The sequence below is a fragment of the Oncorhynchus nerka genome, linkage group LG6, assembly GCF_034236695.1.
Source record: "Oncorhynchus nerka isolate Pitt River linkage group LG6, Oner_Uvic_2.0, whole genome shotgun sequence".
Classification (NCBI taxonomy): domain Eukaryota; kingdom Metazoa; phylum Chordata; class Actinopteri; order Salmoniformes; family Salmonidae; genus Oncorhynchus; species Oncorhynchus nerka.
The window spans coordinates 1,835,006-1,860,045 of NC_088401.1; the positions used below are offsets into that span (position 1 = coordinate 1,835,006).

At 47.4% G+C, this 25,040-nt stretch overlaps 1 protein-coding gene across 4 annotated transcripts in view; it reads right to left on the reverse strand.

The window, feature by feature from the left end:
• The window catches only part of LOC115123702 (tetratricopeptide repeat protein 21B-like), a 147,804-nt gene that overhangs the window by 43,154 nt on the left and 79,610 nt on the right, over positions 1 to 25,040 (reverse strand). For 3 of the 4 annotated variants that reach the window (XM_065019211.1, XM_065019212.1, XM_065019214.1), the window contains exons 18-20: positions 20,596 to 20,838; positions 9,828 to 10,019; positions 7,393 to 7,503 (exon numbers count right to left, since the gene is read on the reverse strand). In XM_065019211.1, coding sequence (XP_064875283.1) covers positions 7,393 to 7,503; positions 9,828 to 10,019; positions 20,596 to 20,838 — 546 coding nt within the window. The remainder of the gene's footprint in view (positions 1 to 7,392; positions 7,504 to 9,827; positions 10,020 to 20,595; positions 20,839 to 25,040) is intronic. The other variant, XM_065019213.1, reaches the window with a different exon arrangement.

The window sequence follows — 25,040 nt, forward strand, 5'->3', positions numbered from 1 at the left end:
CCACTGGTATATCTCCACTGTTAGATCTCCACTGGTAGACCTCCACTGGTAGACCTCCACTGGTAGACCTCCACTTTTAGATCTCCACTGGTATATCTCCACTGGTAGACCTCCACTGGTAGATCTCCACTGGTAGACCTCCACTGTTAGATCTCCACTGGTAGACCTCCACTGGTAGACCTCAACTGGTATATTTCCACTGGTATATCTCCACTGTTAGACCTCCACTGGTATATCTCCACTGGTAGACCTCCACTGGTAGACCTCCACTGGTATATCTCCACTGTTAGACCTCCACTGGTAGACCTCCACTGGTATATATCCACTGGTAGACCTCCACTGGTATATATCCACTGGTAGATCTCCACTGGTAGATCTCCACTGGTAGACCTCCACTGGTAGTAGACCTCCACTGGTATATCACTGGTATATCTCCACTGGTAGATCTCCACTGGTAGACCTCCACTGGTAGATCTCCACTGGTAGATCTCCACTGGTAGATCTCCACTGTTAGACCTCCACTGGTGTATCTCCACTGGTATACCATCCACTGGTTATCTCCTTAAATGTTTTAATTGTAGATTCTCCTCTGGTAGCCTTATCTCCGGAGTCCACTGGTAGATCTCCACTGGTAGAATCTCCACTGGTAGATCTCCACTGTTAGATCTCCACTGGTAGACCTCCACTGGTAATCTCCACTGGTAGACCTCCACTGGTAGACCTCCACTGGTAGACCTCCACTGGTAGACCTCCACTGGTAGACTTTTATCTCCACTGGTAGATCTCCACTGGTATATCTCCACTGGTAGACCTGGTATATCTCCACTGGTATATTTCCAGCCTTCTCCATATCTGGTAGATCTCCACTGGTAGACCTCCACTGGTAGACCTCCACTGGTAGATCTCCACTGGTAGACCTCCACTGGTAGACCTCCACTTTTAGATCTCCACTGGTATATCTCCACTGGTAGACCTCCACTGGTAGATCTCCACTGGTAGACCTCCACTGGTATATCTCCACTGGTAGACCTCCACTGGTAGATCTCCACTGGGTTAGATCTCCACTGGTAGATCTCCACTGGTATACCATCCATCCCTGGTAGTTTTCCCAGCCTAAGGTTTTAACCTCCACTGGTAGTCTCCTCCACTGTTAGATCTCCACTGGTAGATCTCCACTGGTATATCTCCACTGGTAGATCTCCACTGGTAGATCTCCACTGGTAGATCTCCACTGGTAGACCTCCACTGGTAGACCTCCACTGGTAGATCTCCACTGTTAGATCTCCACTGGTAGACCTCCACTGGTAGACCTCCACTGGTAGACCTCCACTGGTAGATCTCCACTGGTAGATCTCCACTGGTAGATCTCCACTGGTAGACCTCCACTGGTAGATCTCCACTGGTAGACCTCCACTGGTATATCTCCACTGGTAGATCTCCACTGGTAGACCTCCACTGGTAGATCTCCACTGGTATATCTCCACTGGTAGATCTCCACTGTTAGACCTCCACTGGTAGACCTCCACTGGTAGATCTCCACTGGTATATCTCCACTGGTAGACCTCCACTGGTAGATCTCCACTGGTATATCTCCACTGGTAGACCTCCACTGGTGTATCTCCACTGGTATACCATCCATCCCTGGAGTTTTCCAAGCCTTAAATGTTTTAATTGTATCTAGAAGTTCCTCCTCTGTAATTCACCGGAGTCCTCTGGTAGATCTCCACTGTTAGAACTCCACTGTTAGATCTCCACTGGTAGATCTCCACTGTTAGACCTCCACTGGTAGACCTCCACTGGTAGACCTCCACTGGTAGACCTCCACTTTTAGATCTCCACTGGTATATCTCCACTGGTAGACCTCCACTGGTATATCTCCACTGGTATATCTCCACTGGTAGATCTCCACTGTTAGACCTCCACTGGTAGACCTCCACTGGTAGACCTCCACTGGTAGACCTCCACTTTTAGATCTCCACTGGTATATCATCCATCCCTGGAGTTTTAGATCTCCACTGGTAGATTCTCCAGATCTCCACTGGTAGACCTCCACTGTTAGATCTCCACTGGTAGATCTCCACTGGTATACCTCCACTGAGTTTTTCCAGCCTTAAGTCTCCACTGGTAGTTCTCCACTGGTAGATCTCCACTGGTGTATCTCCACTGGTAGACCTCCACTGTTAGACCTCCACTGGTATATCTCCACTGTTAGACCTCCACTGGTAGATCTCCACTGGTAGACCTCCACTGGTAGACCTCCACTGGTATACCATCCATCTGGTATATCTCCTGGTATATCTCCACTGTTTTCCACCAGCCTCCACTGGTGTTTTAATTGTAGACCTCTGGTATATCCCCACTGTTAGACCTCCACTGTTAGATCTCCACTGGTATATCTCCACTGGTATATCTCCACTGGTAGATCTCCACTGGTAGACCTCCACTGGTAGATCTCACTGGTATATCTCCACTGGTAGACCTCCACTGGTTAGACTCCACTGTTAGATCTCCACTGGTATATCTCCACTGGTAGACCTCCACTGGTATATCTCCACTGGTAGATCTCCACTGGTATATCTCCACTGTTAGACCTCCACTGGTAGACCTCCACTGGTAGACCTCGACTGGTAGACCTCCACTGGTATATCTCCACTGGTAGATCTCTCCACTGGTAGACCTCCACTGGTAGATCTCCACTGGTAGACACTGGTAGACCTCCACTGGTAGACCTCCACTGGTATATCTCCACTGGTAGATCTCCACTGGTATATCCACTCCACTGTTAGACCTCCACTGTTAGATCTCCACTCCACTGGTAGATCTCCACTGGTATATCTCCACTGGTATATCTCCACTGGTAGATCTGGTATATCTCCACTGGTAGACCTCCACTGGTATATCTCCACTGGTATACCATCCATCCCTGGAGTTTTCCAAGCCTTAAATGTTTTAATTGTATCTCCAAGTTCCTCCTCTGTAATCTCACTGGAGTCTCTGGTAGATCTCCACTGTTAGACTCCACTGTTAGATCTCCACTGGTAGATCTCCACTGTTAGACCTCCACTGGTAGACCTCCACTGGTATATCTCCAGACCTCCACTGGTAGACCTCCACTTTAGATCTCCACTGGTATATCTCCACTGGTAGACCTCCACTGGTAGATCTCCACTGGTATATCTCCACTGGTAGATCTCCACTGGTGATCTCCACCTCCACTGGTAGACCTCCACTGTTAGACCTCCACTGGTAGACCTCCACTGGTAGACCTCCACTTTTAGATCTCCACTGGTATATCTCCACTGGTAGACCTCCACTGGTAGATCTCCACTGGTAGACCTCCACTGTTAGATCTCCACTGGTAGATCTCCACTGGTATACCATCCATCCCTGGAGTTTTCCCAGCCTTAAGTGTTTTAATTGTATCTAGAAGTTCCTCCACTGTTAGATCTCCACTGGTGTATCTCCACTGGTAGACCTCCACTGTTAGACCTCCACTGGTATATCTCCACTGTTAGACCTCCACTGGTAGATCTCCACTGGTAGACCTCCACTGGTAGACCTCCACTGGTATATCTCCACTGGTAGATCTCCACTGGTAGATCTCCACTGGTAGACCTCCACTGGTAGACCTCCACTGGTATATCTCCACTGGTAGACCTCCACTGGTAGACCTCCACTGGTAGATCTCCACTGGTATATCTCCACTGTTAGACCTCCACTGTTAGACCTCCACTGTTAGACCTCCACTGTTAGATCTCCACTGGTAGATCTCCACTGGTATATCTCCACTGGTAGATCTCCACTGGTAGATCTCACTGTATATCTCCACTGGTAGACCTCCACTGGTAGATCTCCACTGGTAGACCTCCACTGGTATATCTCCACTGGTATATCTCCACTGTTAGATCTCCACTGGTAGACCTCCACTGGTATATCTCCACTGGTAGACCTCCACTGTTAGATCCTCCTCCTGGTAGATCTCCACTGTTAGACCTCCACTGGTAGACCTCCACTGGTAGACCTCCACTGGTAGACCTTTTAGATCTCCACTGGTATATCTAGAGTTCCTCCACTGGTATATTCCCGGAGTCCTGGTAGATCTCCACTGTTAGAACTGGTAGACCTCCACTGGTAGACCTCCACTTTTAGACCTCCACTGGTAGATCTCCACTGGTAGACCTCCACTGGTAGATCTCCACTGGTAGACCTCCACTGTTAGATCTCCACTGGTAGATCTCCACTGGTATATCTCCACTGGTTTTCCCAGCCTCCACTGTAGATCTAGACCTCCAGTTCCTCCACTGTTAGATCTCCACTGGTGTATCTCCACTGGTAGACCTCCACTGTTAGACCTCCACTGGTATATCTCCACTGTTAGACCTCCACTGGTAGATCTCCACTGGTAGACCTCCACTGTTAGACCTCCACTGTTAGATCTCCACTGGTACTATCTCCACTGGTATACTCCACTGTTAGACTCCACTGGTAGATCTCCACTGGTAGACCTCCACTGTTAGATCTCCACTGGTAGATCTCCACTGGTACCTCCACTGTTAGACCTCCACTGTTAGATCTCCACTGGTATATCTCCACTGGTATATCTCCACTGGTATATCTCCACTGTTAGATCTCCACTGGTAGATCTCCACTGGTAGACCTCCACTGGTAGACCTCCACTGGTATATCTCCACTGGTATATCTCCACTGTTAGACCTCCACTGGTAGACCTCCACTGGTAGACCTCCACTGGTAGACCTCCACTGGTAGACCTCCACTGGTAGACCTCCACTGGTATATCTCCACTGTTAGATCTCCACTGGTATATCTCCACTGTTAGACCTCCACTGTTAGACCTCCACTGTTAGATCTCCACTGGTATATCTCCACTGGTATATCTCCACTGGTATATCTCCACTGGTAGACCTCCACTGGTATATCTCCACTGGTATATCTCCACTGTTAGACCTCCACTGGTAGACCTCCACTGTTAGACCTCCACTGTTAGATCTCCACTGGTATATCTCCACTGGTATATCTCCACTGTTAGACCTCCACTGTTAGATCTCCACTGGTATATCTCCACTGGTATATCTCCACTGTTAGACCTCCACTGTTAGACCTCCACTGTTAGATCTCCACTGGTATATCTCCACTGGTATATCTCCACTGGTATATCTCCACTGGTATATCTCCACTGGTAGATCTCCACTGGTAGATCTCCACTGGTATATCTCCACTGTTAGACCTCCACTGTTAGATCTCCACTGGTAGACCTCCACTGGTATACCTCCACTGGTATATCTCCACTGGTATATCTCCACTGGTAGACCTCCACTGGTAGATCTCCACTGGTATACCTCCACTGTTAGATCTCCACTGTTAGACCTCCACTGGTAGATCTCCACTGTTAGATCTCCACTGGTAGACCTCCACTGGTAGATCTCCACTGGTAGACCTCCACTGTTAGATCTCCACTGTTAGACCTCCACTGGTAGACCTCCACTGGTATATCTCCACTGGTAGATCTCCACTGTTAGATCTCCACTGGTAGACCTCCACTGGTAGACCTCCACTGGTAGATCTCCACTGGTAGACCTCCACTGGTAGATCTCCACTGTTAGATCTCCACTGTTAGATCTCCACTGTTAGACCTCCACTGGTAGACCTCCACTGGTAGACCTCCACTGGTATATCTCCACTGTTAGATCTCCACTGTTAGATCTCCACTGTTAGACCTCCACTGTTAGATCTCCACTGTTAGATCTCCACTGGTAGATCTCCACTGGTGTATCTCCACTGGTATATCTCCACTGGTATATCTCCACTGGTAGACCTCCACTGGTAGACCTCCACTGTTAGATCTCCACTGGTATATCTCCACTGTAGACCTCCACTGGTAGACCTCCACTGTTAGATCTCCACTGGTAGACCTCCACTGGTGTATCTCCACTGGTATACCATCCATCCCTGGAGTTTTCCCAGCCTTAAATGTTTTAATTGTATCTAGAAGTTCCTCCTCTGTAATTCACCAGAGTCCTCTGGTATACCTCCACTGGTAGAGTTTTCCCAGCCAGAGTTCCTCCTCTGTAATTCACCAGAGTCCTCTGGTATACCTCCACTGGTAGAGTTTTCCCAGCCAGAGTTCCTCCTCTGTAATTCACCAGAGTCCTCTGGTATACCTCCACTGGTAGAGTTTTCCCAGCCAGAGTTCCTCCTCTGTAATTCACCAGAGTCCTCTGGTAGACCTCCACTGGTAGAGTTTTCCCAGCCAGAGTTCCTCCTCTGTAATTCACCAGAGTCCTCTGGTAGACCTCCACTGGTAGAGTTTTCCCAGCCAGAGTTCCTCCTCTGTAATTCACCAGAGTCTTTCTGTACAGATGTTAATATTACATTATTAACAGAAAAAATATATCCGTACAATTATCGTTGGATAGAGGTAATGGAGGGAGACAAACAAAAACATACACTTAAAGTACTTTGCTTCCTCTTTCAAAATATAATTTGGTGACTCCGTATTTTGTAACAAGTTTGAGTAAATTGTTTTTGGTAGCATTTCTATGTTGAAGTATTTTTCCACAAATTCCAAACTGAGTTGGAAGCACAGAATCGTCTAGAACCTCATTGTGTGCTGTAGCTTTAGGATTTCCCTTCCCTGGAACTAAGGGGCCTGAACCATGAAAAACAGACCCAGGCCATTATTCCTCCTCTACCAAACTTTACAGTTGGCACTCTGCATTTGGGCAGATAGCGTTCTCCTGGCATCCGCCAACCCAGATTTGTACGTTGAAATGAGTTTCCACTGCTCCAGAGTACAATGGAGGTAAACTTTACACCACTCCAGCTGACGCTTGGCATGGAGATCTTAGGCTGCTCGGCCATGGAAACCCATTTCATGAAGTTCTTGTGCTGATTTGATCCAGAGGCAGTTTGTAAACTCTGCAGTGAGTGTGGCAACCGAAGAACGACAATGATAACGCGCTACAGCACTCGGCGGTTCCATTCTGTGAGCTGGTGTGGCCTACCACTTCGCGGCTGAGCCGTTGTTGCTCCTAGACGTTTCCACTTCACAATAACAGCACTTACAGTTGACCGGGCAGGGCAGAAATTTGACGAACTGACTTATTGGAAAGGTGGCATCCCATGACGGTGCCACGTTTGAAGTCACTGAGCTCTTCAGTAAGGCCATTTTACTGCCAATGTTTGTCTATGGAGATTGCATGGCTGTGTGCTCAATTGTATACAACTGTCAGCAACGGGTGTGGCTGAAATATCTGAATACACTCATTTGAAAGGGGTGTCCGCATACTTTTGCATATATAGTGTATATAGAGGAGAGAGGATTGTACCATTGTGGTGTCAGGGGGGTGTTATATAGTGGAGAGAGGATTGTACCATTGTGGCATCAGGGTGGAGGGCATCCTTCGCCAGCACCTCTTCAACCTGCATCAGGGCTTCGTCCGTCTTCCCATTCTCCAGGTAAAACTGGGCTAACTCCAGACTGATCTGAGAGGGGAGCATAGATCAGATCTACAGAATATAGATACAGTTGAAATCTACAGAATATAGATACAGTTGAAGCTATAGATCAGATCTACAGAATATAGATACAGTTGAAGCTATAGATCAGATCTACAGAATATAGATACAGTTGAAGTGGGAAGTTTACATCCACTTAGGTTGGAGTCATTAAAACTCGTTTTTCAACCACTCCACAACTTTCTTGTTAACAAACTATAGTTTTGGCAAGTCGGTTAGGACATCTACTTTATGCATGACACAAGTCATTTTTCCAACAATTGTTTACAGACAGATTATTTCACTTATAATTCACTGTATCACAATTCCAGTGGGTCAGAAGTTTACATACACTAAGTTGACTGTGCCTTTAAACAGCTTGGAAAATTCCAGAAAATGATGTCATGGCTTTAGAAGCTTCTGATAGGCTAATTGATATCATTTGAGTCAATTGGAGGTGTACCTGTGGATGTATTTCAAGGCCTACCTTCAAACTCAGCGCCTCTTTGCTTGACATCATTGGAGATTCAAAAGAAATCAGCCAAGACCTAAAAAAAAAAAAATGTAGACCTCCACAAGTCTGGTTCATCTTTGGGAGCAATTGCCAAATGCCTGAAGGAACCACGTTCATCTGTATAAACAATAGTACGCAAGTATAAACACCATGGGACCACGCAGCCGTCATACCGCTCAGCAAGGAGACGTGTTCTGTCTCCTAGAGATGAACGTACTTTGGTGCAAAAAGTGCAAATCAATCCCAGAACAACAGCAAAGGACCTTGTGAAGATGCTGGAGAAAACGGGTACAAAAGTATCTATATCCACAGTAAAACTAGTCCTATATTGACATAACCTGAAACGCCGCTCCGTAAGGAAGAAGCCACTGCTCCAAAACCAACATAAAAAAAGCCAGACTACGGTTTGCAACTGCACATGGGGACAAAGATCATACTTTTTGGAGAAATGTCCTCTGGTCTGATGAAACAAAAATAGAAGTGTTTGGCCATAATGACCATCGTTATGTTTGGAGGAAAAAGGGGGAGGCTTGCAAGCCGAAGAACACCATCCCAACCGTGAAGCATGTGGGTGGCAGCATCATGTTGAGGGGGTGCTTTGCTGCAGGAGGGACTGGTGCACTTCACAAAATAGATGGCTTCATGAGGGAGGGAAAATAGGTGGATATATTGAAGCAACATCTCAAGACAGTCAGGAAGTTAAAGCTTGGTTGCAAATGGGTCTTCCAAATGGACAATGACCCCAAGCATACTTCCAAAGTTGTGTCAAAATGACTTAAGGACAACAAAGTTAAGGTATTGGAATGGCCATCACAAAGCCCTGACCTCAATCCTATAGACAATTTGTGGGCAGAACTGAAAAAGCGTGTGTGAGCAAGGAGGCCTACAAACCTGACTCAGTCACACCAGCTCTGTCAGGAGGAATGGGCCAAAATTCACCCAACTTATTGTGGGAAGCTTGTGGAAGGCTACCCGAAACGTTTGACCCAAGTTAAACAATTTAAAGGCAATGCTACCAAATACTAATTCAGTGTTTGTAAACTTCTGACCTACTGGGAATGTAATGAAATAATTAAAAGCTGAAATAAATAATTCTCTCTACTATTATTCTGACACTTCACATTCTTAAAATAAAATGGTGATCCTAACTGACCTAAAACAGGGAATATTTACTAGGATTAAATGTCAGGAATTGTGAAAAACTGAGATTAAATTTATTTGGCTAAGGTGTATGTAAACTTCAGACTTCAACTGTATATATACACACACACACATGCTAGATCAGTTCTCTAGTCACAGAGAAAACAACAAGACAAACTGCCCACACTCCTCACCTCCTGTCTGTTCTCCTGATGGCTACTATAGCCTGGTTGTAGTAATATTAACCTTGTTGTTTGTTCTCCTGATGGCTACTATAGCCTGGTTGTAGTAATACAAACCTTGTCTGTTCTCCTGATGGCTACTATAGCCTGGTTGTAGTAATATTAACCTTGTCTGTTCTCCTGATGGCTACTATAGCCTGGTTGTAGTAATATTAACCTTGTTGTCTGTTCTCCTGATGGCTACTATAGCCTGGTTGTAGTAATAGTAACCTTGTTGTCTGTTCCCCTGATTGCTACTATAGCCTGGTTGTAGTAATATTAACCTTGTTGTCTGTTCTCCTGATGGCTACTATAGCCTGGTTGTAGTAATATTAACCTTGTCTGTTCTCCTGATGGCTACTATAGCCTGGTTGTAGTAATACTAACCTTGTCTGTTCTCCTGATGGCTACTATAGCCTGGTTGTAGTAATATTAACCTTGTTGTCTGTTCTCCCGATGGCTACTATAGCCTGGTTGTAGTAATACTTGGTCCTGTCTACAGCGGTCCTGCTACGGTAGTGTCTGGCCAGCTGACAACAGATGGAACACAGCACGGTTCTCTCCTGCTCCAGCAGCTCTGGGCGCTCTGCCTGACACTGCTTCAGGACACTCACCTGGACACTGTGGGCCTGGGAGAGACAGACACCGTGGAACACAGCCCATTTGTAAAGGAAGTGCTCCTCACACGAGGTACCATTAGTGAAAACGGATCACCACATAGCACTTTGTCACACCGTCACACACTGGCTACAGTCACACTGAGAGATACTAGTTACTGTACTGTTTGTTACTGACAACATTAACACAAGTGGAAAATGACTGTATCAACATGTCATTGTTCTAAGACCTTCTCCAAGAGGTCCTGGACTGATCAGCGTAGTGAGTCCAACCTTCTCCAGATAACCCTAACGCTAACCTTCTCCAGAGTAACCCTAACACTAACCTTCTCCATAGTAACCCTAATGCTAACCTTCTCCATAGTAACCCTAACCTTCTCCATAGTAACCCTAACCTTCTCCATAGTAACCCTAACCTTCTCCAGATAACCCTAACACTAACCTTCTCCATAGTAACCCTAACACTAACCTTCTCCAGAGTAACCCTAACACTAACCTTCTCCATAGTAACCCTAATGCTAACCTTCTCCATAGTAACCCTAACCTTCTCCATAGTAACCCTAACCCTAACCTTCTCCATAGTAACCCTAACGCTAACCTTCTCCATAGTAACCCTAACCTTCTCCAGAGTAACCCTAACGCTAACCTTCTCCATAGTAACCCTAATGCTAACCTTCTCCATAGTAACCCTAACCTTCTCCATAGTAACCCTAACCCTAACTTTCTCCATAGTAACCCTAACCCTCTCCAGAGTAACCCTAACCTTCTCCAGATAACCCTAACCCTAACCTTCTCCATAGTAACCCTAATGCTAACCTTCTCCATAGTAACCCTAACCTTCTCCATAGTAACCCTAACCCTAACTTTCTCCATAGTAACCCTAACCCTCTCCAGAGTAACCCTAACCTTCTCCAGATAACCCTAACCTTCTCCATAGTAATCCTAACCCTCTCCAGAGTAACCCTAACCCCAACCTTCTCCATAGTAACCCTAACCTTCTCCATAGTAACCCTAACGCTAACCTTCTCCATAGTAACCCTAACCTTCTCCAGAGTAACCCTAACGCAAACCTTCTCCATAGTAACCCTAACACTAACCTTCTCCATAGTAACCCTAACCTTCTCCATAGTAACCCTAACCCTAACCTTCTCCATAGTAACCCTAACCCCGACCTTCCCCAGAGTAACCCTAACGCTAACCTTCTCTATAGTAACCCTAACCCTGACCTTCTCAAGAGTAACCCTAACTCTAACCTTCTCCATAGTAACCCTAACCCTGACCTTCTCCAGAGTAACCCCAAGCTTCTCCAGAGTAACCCTAACGTGAACCTTCTCCATAGTAACCCTAACCTTCTCCAGAGTAACCCTAACGTGAACCTTCTCCATAGTAACCCTAACTCTAACCCTGACCTTCTCCAGAGTAACCCCAACCTTCTCCAGAGTAACCCTAACGTGAACCTTCTCCAGAGTAACCCTAACTCTAACCCTGACCTTCTCCATAGTAACCCTAACGTGAACCTTCTCCATAGTAACCCTAACTCTAACCCTGACCTTCTCCAGAGTAACTCTAACCTTCTCCATAGTAACCCTAACTCTAACCTTCTCCACAGTAACCCTAACTCTAACCTTCTCCATAGTAACCCTAACCCTAACCTTCTCCAGAGTAACCTTAACGCTAACTTTCTCCATAGTAACCCTGACCTTCTCCATAGTAACCCTAACTCTAACCTTCTCCATAGTAACCCTAACCCTAACTTTCTCCATAGTAACCCTAACCTGGGCCTTCTCCATAGTAACCCTAAATCTAACCCTGACCTTCTCCATAGTAACTCTAACCCTGACCTTCTCCAGAGTAACCCCAACTCTAACCCTGACCTTCTCCAGAGTAACCCTAACCTGGGCCTTCTCCAGATTAACCCCAACTCTAACCCAGACCTTCTCCAGAGTAACCCTAACCTGGGCCTTCTCCAGAATAACCCCAACTCTAACCCAGACCTTCTCCAGAGTAACCCTAACCTGGGCCTTCTCCAGATTAACCCCAACTCTAACCCTGACCTTCTCCAGATTAACCCTAACTCTAACCCTGACCTTCTCCAGAGTAACCCTAACTCTAACCCTGACCTTCTCCATAGTAACCCTAACCTGGGCCTTCTCCAGATTAACCCTAACTCTAACCCTGACCTTCTCCAGTGTAACCCTAACCTGGGCCTTCTCCAGATTAACCCTAACTCTAACCCTGCCCTTCTCCAGTGTAACCCTAACTCTAACCCCGATCTTCTCCGTAGTAACTCTAACCCTGACCTTCTCCATAGTAACCCTAACTCTAACCCTGACCTTCTCCATAGTGACCCTAACTCTAACCCTGACCTTCTCCGTAGTAACCTAACTCTAACCCTGACCTTCTCCATAGTAACCCCGACTCTAACCCTGACCTTCTCCACAGTAACCCTAACTCCAGCCCGGACCTTCTCCAGAGTAACCCTAACCTGGGCCTTCTCCAGTGTAACCCTAACTCTAACCCTGACCTTCTCCAGAGTAACCCTAACGTGAACCTTCTCCATAGTAACCCTAACTCTAACCCTGACCTTCTCCAGAGTAACCCCAACCTTCTCCAGAGTAACCCTAACGTGAACCTTCTCCAGAGTAACCCTAACTCTAACCCTGACCTTCTCCATAGTAACCCTAACGTGAACCTTCTCCATAGTAACCCTAACTCTAACCCTGACCTTCTCCAGAGTAACTCTAACCTTCTCCATAGTAACCCTAACTCTAACCTTCTCCACAGTAACCCTAACTCTAACCTTCTCCATAGTAACCATAACTCTAACCCTGACCTCCAGAGTAACTCTAACTCTAACCTTCTCCATAGTAACCCTAACCCTAACCTTCTCCAGAGTAACCTTAACGCTAACTTTCTCCATAGTAACCCTGACCTTCTCCATAGTAACCCTAACTCTAACCTTCTCCATAGTAACCCTAACCCTAACTTTCTCCATAGTAACCCTAACCTGGGCCTTCTCCATAGTAACCCTAAATCTAACCCTGACCTTCTCCATAGTAACTCTAACCCTGACCTTCTCCAGAGTAACCCCAACTCTAACCCTGACCTTCTCCAGAGTAACCCTAACCTGGGCCTTCTCCAGATTAACCCCAACTCTAACCCAGACCTTCTCCAGAGTAACCCTAACCTGGGCCTTCTCCAGAATAACCCCAACTCTAACCCAGACCTTCTCCAGAGTAACCCTAACCTGGGCCTTCTCCAGATTAACCCCAACTCTAACCCTGACCTTCTCCAGATTAACCCTAACTCTAACCCTGACCTTCTCCAGAGTAACCCTAACTCTAACCCTGACCTTCTCCATAGTAACCCTAATGCTAACCTTCTCCATAGTAACCCTAACCTTCTCCATAGTAACCCTAACCTTCTCCATAGTAACACTAAACTCCATAGTAACCTAACACTAACCTTCCAGAGTAACCCTAACACTAACCTTCTCCATAGTAACCCTAATGCTAACCTTCTCCATAGTAACCCTAACCTTCTCCATAGTAACCCTAACCTTCTCCATAGTAACACTAACCTTCTCCATAGTAACCCTAACACTAACCTTCTCCAGAGTAACCCTAACACTAACCTTCTCCATAGTAACCCTAATGCTAACCTTCTCCATAGTAACCCTAACCTTCTCCATAGTAACCCTAACCCTAACCTTCTCCATAGTAACCCTAACGCTAACCTTCTCCATAGTAACCCTAACGTGAACCTTCTCCATAGTAACCCCTAAATCTAACCCTGACCTTCTCCATAGTAACTCTAACCCTAACCTTCTCCAGAGTAACCCTAACCCTCTCCAGAGTAACCCTAACCTTCTCCAGATAACCCTAACTCCAACCTTCTCCATAGTAATCCTTCTCCAGAGTAACCCTAACCTTCTCCGTAACCCTAACCTTCTCCATAGTAACCCCAACTCTAACCTTCTCCACAGTAACCCTAACCTCTCCAGCCCTGCAAACCTTCTCCATAGTAACCCTAACACTAACCTTCTCCATAGTAACTCTAACCAGGACCTTCTCCATAGTAACCCCAAGTAACTCTAACCCCGACCTTCTCCCAGAGTAACCCAGCCCTAACCTTCTCTATAGTAACCCTAACCTGACCTTCTCCAGAGTAACCCTAACTCTAAACCTTCTCCATAGTAACCCTAACCTGACCTTCTCCAGAGTAACCCCAACTCTAACCCTGACCTTCTCCATAGTAACCCTAACCTTCTCCAGAGTAACCTAACGTGAACCTTCTCCATAGTAACCCTAACTCTAACCCTGAACCTTCTCCAGAGTAACCCCAACCTTCTCCAGAGTAACCCTAACGTGAACCTTCTCCAGAGTAACCCTAACTCTAACCCTGACCTTCTCCATAGTAACTCTGAACCTTCTCCATAGTAACCCTAACTCTAACCCTGACCTTCTCCAGAGTAACCCTAACCTTCTCCATAGTAACCCTAAACCTTCTCCACAGTAACCCTAACTTAACCTTCTCCATAGTAACCCTAACCCTAACCTTCTCCAGAGTAACCTTAACGCTAACTTTCTCCATAGTAACCCTGACCTTCTCCATAGTAACCCTAACTCTAACCTTCTCCATAGTAACCCTAACCCTAACTTTCTCCATAGTAACCCTAACCTGGGCCTTCTCCATAGTAACCCTAAATCTAACCCTGACCTTCTCCATAGTAACTCTAACCCTGACCTTCTCCAGAGTAACCCCAACTCTAACCCTGACCTTCTCCAGAGTAACCCTAACCTGGGCCTTCTCCAGATTAACCCCAACTCTAACCCAGACCTTCTCCAGAGTAACCCTAACCTGGGCCTTCTCCAGAATAACCCCAACTCTAACCCAGACCTTCTCCAGAGTAACCCTAACCTGGGCCTTCTCCAGATTAACCCCAACTCTAACCCTGACCTTCTCCAGATTAACCCTAACTCTAACCCTGACCTTCTCCAGAGTAACCCTAACTCTAACCCTGACCTTCTCCATAGTAACCCTAACCTGGGCCTTCTCCAGATTAACCCTAACTCTAACCCTGACCTTCTCCAGTGTAACCCTAACCTGGGCCTTCTCCAGATTAACCCTAACTCTAAACCTGACCTTCTCCAGTGTAACCCTAACTCTAACCCTGACCTTCTCCGTAGTAACTCTAACCCTGACCTTCTCCATAGTAACCCTAACTCTAACCCTGACCTTCTCCATAGTGACCCTAACTCTAAACCCTGACCTAACCCGGACCTTCTCCATAGTAACCCCAACTCTAACCCTGACCTTCTCCACAGTAACCCTAACTCCAGCCCTGACCTTCTCCAGAGTAACCCTAACCTGGGCCTTCTCCAGTGTAACCCTAACTCTAACCCTGACCTTCTCCAGAGTAACCCTAACGTGAACCTTCTCCATAGTAACCCTAACTCTAACCCTGACCTTCTCCAGAGTAACCCAACCTTCTCCAGAGTAACCCTAACGTGAACCTTCTCCAGAGTAACCCTAACTCTAACGTGAACCTTCTCCAGAGTAACCCTAACGTGAACCTTCTCCAGAGTAACCCTAACTCTAACCCTGACCTTCTCCAGAGTAACTCTAAGCTTCTCCATAGTAACCCTAACTCTAAACTTCTCCATAGTAACCCTAACTCTAAACTTCTCCATAGTAACCCTAAATCTAACCCTTTCTCCAGAGTAACTCTAACTCTAACCTTCTCCATAGTAACCCTAACCCTAACCTTCTCCAGAGTAACCTTAACGCTAACTTTCTCCATAGTAACCCTGACCTTCTCCATAGTAACCCTAACCTAACCTTCTCCATAGTAACCCTAACCCTAACTTTCTCCATAGTAACCCTAACCTGGGCCTTCTCCATAGTAACTCTAACCCTGACCTTCTCCATAGTAACTCTAACCCTGACCTTCTCCAGAGTAACCCCAACTCTAACCCTGACCTTCTCCAGAGTAACCCTAACCTGGGCCTTCTCCAGATTAACCCCAACTCTAACCCAGACCTTCTCCAGAGTAACCCTAACCTGGGCCTTCTCCAGAATAACCCCAACTCTAACCCAGACCTTCTCCAGAGTAACCCTAACCTGGGCCTTCTCCAGATTAACCCCAACTCTAACCCTGACCTTCTCCAGATTAACCCTAACTCTAACCCTGACCTTCTCCAGAGTAACCCTAACTCTAACCCTGACCTTCTCCATAGTAACCCTAACCTGGGCCTTCTCCAGATTAACCCTAACTCTAACCCTGCCCTTCTCCAGTGTAACCCTAACTCTAACCCCGATCTTCTCCGTAGTAACTCTAACCCTGACCTTCTCCATAGTAACCCTAACTCTAACACTGACCTTCTCCATAGTGACCCTAACTCTAACCCTGACCTTCTCCGTAGTAACTCTAACCCTGACCTTCTCCATAGTAACCCCAACTCTAACCCTGACCTTCTCCACAGTAACCCTAACTCCAGCCCTGACCTTCTCCAGAGTAACCCTAACCTGGGCCTTCTCCAGTGTAACCCTAACTCTAACCCTGACCTTCTCCAGAGTAACCCTAACGTGAACCTTCTCCATAGTAACCCTAACTCTAACCCTGACCTTCTCCAGAGTAACCCCAACCTTCTCCAGAGTAACCCTAACGTGAACCTTCTCCAGAGTAACCCTAACTCTAACCCTGCCCTTCTCCAGTGTAACCCTAACTCTAACCCCGATCTTCTCCGTAGTAACTCTAACCCTGACCTTCTCCATAGTAACCCTAACTCTAACACTGACCTTCTCCATAGTGACCCTAACTCTAACCCTGACCTTCTCCGTAGTAACTCTAACCCTGACCTTCTCCATAGTAACCCTGAATCTAACCCTGACCTTCTCCACAGTAACCCTAACTCCAGCCCGGACCTTCTCCAGAGTAACCCTAACCTGGGCCTTCTCCAGTGTAACCCTAACTCTAACCCTGACCTTCTCCAGAGTAACCCTAACGTGAACCTTCTCCATAGTAACCCTAACTCTAACCCTGACCTTCTCCAGAGTAACCCCAACCTTCTCCAGAGTAACCCTAACGTGAACCTTCTCCAGAGTAACCCTAACTCTAACCCTGACCTTCTCCATAGTAACCCTAACGTGGACCTTCTCCATAGTAACCCTAACTCTAACCCTGACCTTCTCCAGAGTAACTCTAACCTTCTCCATAGTAACCCTAACTCTAACCTTCTCCATAGTAACCCTAACTCTAACCTTCTCCATAGTAACCCTAACTCTAACCCTGACCTTCTCCATATTAACCCTAACCCTAACCCTGACCTCCAGAGTAACCTTAACGCTAACTTTCTCCATAGTAACCCTGACCTTCTCCATAGTAACCCTAACTCTAACCTTCTCCATAGTAACCCTAACCCTAACCTTCTCCAGAGTAACCTTAACGCTAACTTTCTCCATAGTAACCCTAACCTGGGCCTTCTCCATAGTAACCCTAACTCTAACCCTGACCTTCTCCATAGTAACCCTAACCTGGGCCTTCTCCAGAGTAACCCTAACTCTAACCCTGACCTTCTCCGTAGTAACTCTAACCCTGACCTTCTCCAGAGTAACCCTAACCTGGGCCTTCTCCAGATTAACCCCAAATCTAACCCAGACCTTCTCCAGAGTAACCCTAACCTGGGCCTTCTCCAGAATAACCCCAACTCTAACCCAGACCTTCTCCAGATTAACTAACCTAACCTGACCTTCTCCAGATTAACCCCAACTCCAACCCTGACCTTCTCCAGATTAACCCTAACTAACCCTGACCTTCTCCAGATTAACCCTAACTCTAACCCTGACCTTCTCCAGTGTAACCCTAACCTGGGCCTTCTCCAGATTAACCCTAACTCTAAACCTGACCTTCTCCAGTGTAACCCTAACTCTAACCCTGACCTTCTCCGTAGTAACTCTAACCCTGACCTTCTCCATAGTAACCCTAACTCCAACACTGACCTTCTCCATAGTAACCCTAACTCTAACCCTGACCTTCTCCGTAGTAACTCTAACCCGGACCTTCTCCACAGTAACCCCAACTCTAACCCTGACCTTCTCCACAGTAACCCTAACTCCAGCCCTGACCTTCTCCAGAGTAACCCTAACCTGGGCCTTCTCCAGTGTAACCCTAACTCTAACCCTGACCTTCTCCAGAGTAACCCTAACGTGAACCTTCTCCAGAGTAACCCTAACTCTAACCCCAACCTTCTCCAGAGTAACCCTAACGTGAACCTTCTCCAGAGTAACCCTAACTCTAACCCTGACCTTCTCCATAGTAACCCTAAATCTAACCCTGACCTTCTCCAGAGTAACTCTAACCTTCTCCATAGTAACCCTAACTCTAACCTTCTCCATAGTAACCCTAAATCTAACCCTGACCTTCTCCAGAGTAACTCTAACCTTCTCCATAGTAACCCTAACTCTAACCTTCTCCATAGTAACCCTAACCTTCTCCAGAGTAACCTTAACGCTAACTTTCTCCATAGTAACCCTGACCTTCTCCATAGTAACCCTAACTCTAACCTTCTCCATAGTAACCCTAACCCTAACCTTCTCCAGAGTAACCCTAACGCTAACTTCTCCATAGTAACCCTAACCTGGGCCTTCTCCAGAGTAACTCTAACCCTGACCTTCTCCGTAGTAACTCTAACCCTGACCTTCTCCAGAGTAACCCTAACTCTAACCCTGACCTTCTCCAGAGTAACCCTAACCTGGGCCTTCTCCAGATTAACCCCAAATCTAACCCAGACCTTCTCCAGAGTAACCCTAACCTGGGCCTTCTCCAGATTAACCCCAACTCTAACCCTGACCTTCTCCAGATTAACCCTAACTCTAACCCTGACCTTCTCCAGAGTAACCATAACTCTAACCCTGACCTTCTCCATAGTAACCCTAACCCGGGCCTTCTCCAGATTAACCCTAACTCTAACCCTGACCTTCTCCAGTGTAACCCTAACCTGGGCCTTCTCCAGATTAACCCTAACTCTAAACCTGACCTTCTCCAGTGTAACCCTAACTCTAACCCTGACCTTCTCCGTAGTAACTCTAACCCGGACCTTCTCCGTAGTAACTCTAACTCTGACCTTCTCCATAGTAACCCCAACTCTAACCCTGACCTTCTCCACAGTAACCCTAACTCCAACCCTAACCTTCTCCGTAGTAACTCTAACCCGGACCTTCTCCATAGTAACCCCAACTCTAACCCTGACCTTCTCCACAGTAACCCTAACTCCAGCCCTGACCTTCTCCAGAGTAACCCTAACCTGGGCCTTCTCCAGTGTAACCCTAACTCTAACCCTGACCTTCTCCAGAGTAACCCTAACGTGAACCTTCTCCATAGTAACCCTAACTCTAACCCTGACCTTCTCCAGAGTAACCCAACCTTCTCCAGAGTAACCCTAACGTGAACCTTCTCCAGAGTAACCCTAACTCTAACCCCAACCTTCTCCAGAGTAACCCTAACGTGAACCTTCTCCAGAGTAACCCTAACTCTAACCCTGACCTTCTCCATAGTAACCCTAAATCTAACCCTGACCTTCTCCAGAGTAACTCTAACCTTCTCCATAGTAACCCTAACTCTAACCTTCTCCATAGTAACCCTAACTCTAACCTTCTCCATAGTAACCCTAAATCTAACCCTGACCTTCTCCAGAGTAACTCTAACCTTCTCCATAGTAACCCTAACTCTAACCTTCTCCATAGTAACCCTAACCTTCTCCATAGTAACCCTAACTCTAACCTTCTCCATAGTAACCCTAACCCTAACCTTCTCCAGAGTAACCTTAACGCTAACTTTCTCCATAGTAACCCTAACCTGGGCCTTCTCCAGAGTAACTCTAACCCTGACCTTCTCCGTAGTAACTCTAACCCTGACCTTCTCCAGAGTAACCCTAACTCTAACCCTGACCTTCTCCAGAGTAACCCTAACCTGGGCCTTCTCCAGATTAACCCCAAATCTAACCCAGACTTTCTCCAGAGTAACCCTAACCTGGGCCTTCTCCAGATTAACCCCAACTCTAACCCTGACCTTCTCCAGATTAACCCTAACTCTAAACCTGACCTTCTCCAGAGTAACCCTAACTCTAACCTTCTCCATAGTAACCCTAACCCGGGCCTTCTCCAGATTAACCCTAACTCTAACCCTGACCTTCTCCAGTGTAACCCTAACCTGGGCCTTCTCCAGATTAACCCTAACTCTAAACCTGACCTTCTCCAGTGTAACCCTAACTCTAACCCTGACCTTCTCCGTAGTAACTCTAACCCTGACCTTCTCCACAGTAACCCTAACTCTAACCCTGACCTTCTCCATAGTAACCCCAACTCTAACCCTGCCCTTCTCCACAGTAACCCTAACTCCAACCCTGACCTTCTCCAGAGTAACCCTAACCTGGGCCTTCTCCGTAGTAACTCTAACCCTGACCTTCTCCACAGTAACCCTAACTCTAACCCTGACCTTCTCCATAGTAACCCCAACTCTAACCCTGACCTTCTCCACAGTAACCCTAACTCCAACCCTAACCTTCTCCAGAGTAACTGTAAGCCTTACCTTCTCTAGTGTGTCCTGGACTGATCCCTGGTCAGCATAGTGTGCTCTGGCTAGCAGCAGAAAGTACTGTACGTTTCTCCTCAGGCTGGAGACGGTCAGTGTACCATCATCACAGTGCAGAGCGGTCATCAGAGTCCTCTGGGCCTTGCCATAGTGACGCAGCTTCAGTAGCAGCTCTACCAGGTCCACCACCAGAGAGTCATGACCGCCCAGCTTCACTGCGCTCTCATAGTGACGGACAGCCTGCAGGACCAATTGGGTTAGATATAAATACTCTCATAGTGACGGACAGCCTGCAGGACCAATCAGGTTAGATATAAATACTCTCATTGTGACGGACAGCCTGCAGGACCAATTGGGTTAGATATAAATACTCTCATAGTGACTGACAGCCTGCAGGACCAATTGGGTTAGATATAAATACTCTCATAGTGACTGACCATAGTCCCTGTGCCCATGAAAGCGAAGGTAACCTGCCTAAATGACTACCACCCCGTAGCACTCACCTCTGTAGCCATGAAGTGCTTAGAAAGGCTGGTCATGGCTCACATCAACACCATTATCCTGGACACTCTAGACCCACTCCAATTTGCATACCACAACAACAGATACACAGATGATGCAACTCACACTGCCCTGTTTCACCTGGACAAAAGGAACGCATATGTGAGAATGCTGTCTGTTGACTGCAGCTCAGCGTTCAACACCATAGTGCCCTCAAAGCTCATCACTGCCTGGTATGGCAACTGCTCGGCCACAAGGCACTACAGAGGGTAGTGTGTACAACCCAGTACATCACTGGGGCCAAGCTTCCTGCCATCCAGGACCTCTATACCAGGCGGTGTCAGAGGAAGGCCCTAAAAATTGTCAAAGACTCCAGCCACCCTAGTCATAGACTGTTCCCTCTGCTAACGCACGGCAAGCGGTACCGGAGAGCCAAGTCTAGGTCCAAAAGGCTTCTAAAAGAGCTTCTACCCCCCAAGCAATAAGACTCCTGAACAGCTAATCAAATGGCGACCCAGACTATTTGCATTGCCCCCCCCCCCCCTCTGGAACGCTGCTGCTACTCTGTTATTATCTATGTATAGTCACTTTAATAACTCTACCAACATGTACATATTACCTCAACTACCTCGACACCGGTGCCCCCATTGTCACATACCCCCGTATATATGTCATCTGTACCGGTACCCCCGTATATAGCCTCCACAGACTCCGGTACCCCCAATGACTCTGTACCGCCTGTGTATATAGTCTCCACATTGACTCCGGTATATATAGCCTCCCCATTGACTCTGTACCGGGTAGCCTCCCCATTGTCATTATATAGCCTCCCCATTGACTCTGTACCGGTACCCCCGTATATATAGCCTCCCCATTGACTCTGTACCGGTACCCCCGTATATATAGCCTCCCCATTGACTCTGTACCGGTACCCCCGTATATATAGCCTCGCTATTGTTATTTACTGCGGCTCTTTAATTATTTGTTATTTTTACCTTTTACTTTTTTTTGTTGGTATTTTCTTAAAACTGCATTGTTAGTTAAGGGCTAAGTAAGCATTTCACTAATACCTGTTGTATTCAGCACGTGACAAATAAAATGTGATATAATTTGAGTGGACAGGATGTTAAGGGTGGAGCTCCAGATTGAACTGGAGGAGTCCACTTCCTGGACAGCCAGTCTGTGCAAACATACATCCGCAACGATACCGAGAGATTCCATACCTTTGTGGCTAATACGGTTGCAATGATCCGTGACCTACCGCAAGCAAAACAGTGGAGGTATTTGAACTCCAAACACAACCCAGCCGATGATGCCTCAAGAGGATTACATGTTGAAATGTTCCTGAACTCAAAGAGATGGCCGCAAAGGACCAGAATTCCTGGAGAAACCAGAAACTCAATGGCCGAAAGTCCCCGAGGAGCTTGGCTCCCTCCCTCCGGATGATCCAGAGGTGAGAAAAGACGTCATCGTAAACAGTGTGGAAGAAAAGAGTCCGACCAGCAAACTGATTGAGTACTATTCAACATGGAACAGCTTGAAGAAATCAGATGCCTGGATCCTGAAACTGAAGAGACTTCTTCTACAGTTAAGCCAGAAAAGGAGTTCACAAAAACTGATCCAGGATCAGATCAGAGTCTAACAAACTCACTGAAGGAACAAATTAACAAGTTCAAACTGATTTTTGGACAAGAAAGTCTGTCTGTGGATGACCTAGATGAAGCAGAAACGGTCATCATCCGATTTAAGCAAAGACCGTACTTTAAACAAGAAATTGCACTTGTTGTGAAAGGAAGACAAGGAGGGAAGCAGCTCAATCTGTAAACGTTACCCAATTGTTGAAAATGGCATTCTGAGAGTGGGAGGAAAGTTAAGCAAAGCTGCTATGAACTAAAGAATCCTATGATCCTTCCCAAAGACTCCTACATCTCTAGACTGATCTTACTCCACATCCATGAGCAGGTTGGCCACTCTGGGAGAGGCCACATGCTTTCTAGACTTCACCAGCGATATTGGATACCCTGTGCCAACTCTTTAGCAAGGAAGATCCTTAAGAGCTATGTCTTCTGCAGGCGGATGCAAGCTAGAGCTGGAGAACAGAAGATGGCCGACCTTCCACAAGATCGGGTGTCACCTGATTTGCCTCCTTTCACCCTTGTGGGCATAGATTACTTCAGCCCCATAGAGGTGAAGCGGTATGGTGTGATCTTTAGTTGCCTTGTGAGTTGAGTTGTCCACATAGAAGTAGCTAGTTATCTGGATACTGATTCCTGCATCAAAGTCCTGCGCAGGTTCATATGTCGAAGAGGCCCAGTAACAAGTATCAGAACAGACAATAATACCAACTTTGTTGGAACACACAGAGAGCTAGGAGAAGCTCCGAAAAACCATTAGATGCTGTATACTATGTTTACACTATGTTTATACATGCTCTATCTGTAGGCCAACTGTAAATATACAGCTCTGTCTCTGAATGCAACAGTGATGGTTAGTGGAAAGCCCCATAAGGAAGAGGTGTAACCAAGAGAGAGCTCTGAAAGAGCTGGATCACAACAACATTCAAAATGCATTACTGAAGGAAGGAGTGAAATGGTCACTCAACCCTCCCTCTGGAGCCCACCATGGGGGATCAGGGAGTATCTTCCACTTATGCAGGAGAGGAACAAGTGGGACCAAGCTAAGAGAAACAGTCCTGGAGGCCTTGTTGTCATCATGATGACACAGCCCCAAGATGGACGACACAGCCCCAAGATGGACGACACAGCCCCAAGATGGACGACACAGCCCGAAGATGGACGACACAGCCCCAAGATGGAGACGACACTGCCCCAAGATGGACGACACAGCCCCAAGATGGACGACACAGCCCCAAGATGGAGACGACACTGCCCCAAGATGGAGACGACACGGCCCCAAGATGGAGACGACACATCCCCAAGATGGAGACGACACAGCCCCAAGATGGGGACGACACAGCCCCAAGATGGACGACACGGCCCCAAGATGGAGACGACACGGCCCCAAGATGGACGACACAGCCCCAAGATGGACGACACAGCCCCAAGATGGGGACGACACGGCCCCAAGATGGGGACGACACGGCCCCAAGATGGACACGACACAGCCCCAAGATGGGGACGACACGGCCCCAAGATGGGGACGACACAGCCCCAAGATGGACGACACAGCCCCAAGATGGACGACACAGCCCCAAGATGGACGACACAGCCCCAAGATGGACAACACAGCCCCAAGATGGACGACACAGCCCCAAGATGGAGACGACACAGTCCCAAGATGGACGACACGGCCCCAAGATGGACGACACAGCCCCAAGATGGAGACGACACGGCCCCAAGATGGAGACGACACAGCCCCAAGATGGGGACGACACGGCCCCAAGATGGAGACGACACAGCCCCAAGATGGGGACGACACGGCCCCAAGATGGGGACGACACAGCCCCAAGATGGACGACACAGCCCCAAGATGGAGACGACACAGCCCCAAGATGGACGACACAGCCCCAAGATGGACAACACAGCCCCAAGATGGACGACACAGCCCCAAGATGGACGACACAGCCCCAAGATGGGGACGACACAGCCCCAAGATGGACGACACAGCCCCAAGATGGACGACACAGCCCCAAGATGGACGACACAGCCCCAAGATGGAGACGACACAGCCCCAAGATGGACGACACAGCCCCAAGATGGACAACACAGCCCCAAGATGGACGACACAGCCCCAAGATGGGGACGACACAGCCCCAAGATGGACGACACAGCCCCAAGATGGACGACACAGCCCCAAGATGGAGACGACACAGCCCCAAGATGGACGACACAGCCCCAAGATGGACAACACAGCCCCAAGATGGACGACACAGCCCCAAGATGGAGACGACACAGTCCCAAGATGGAGACGACACGGCCCCA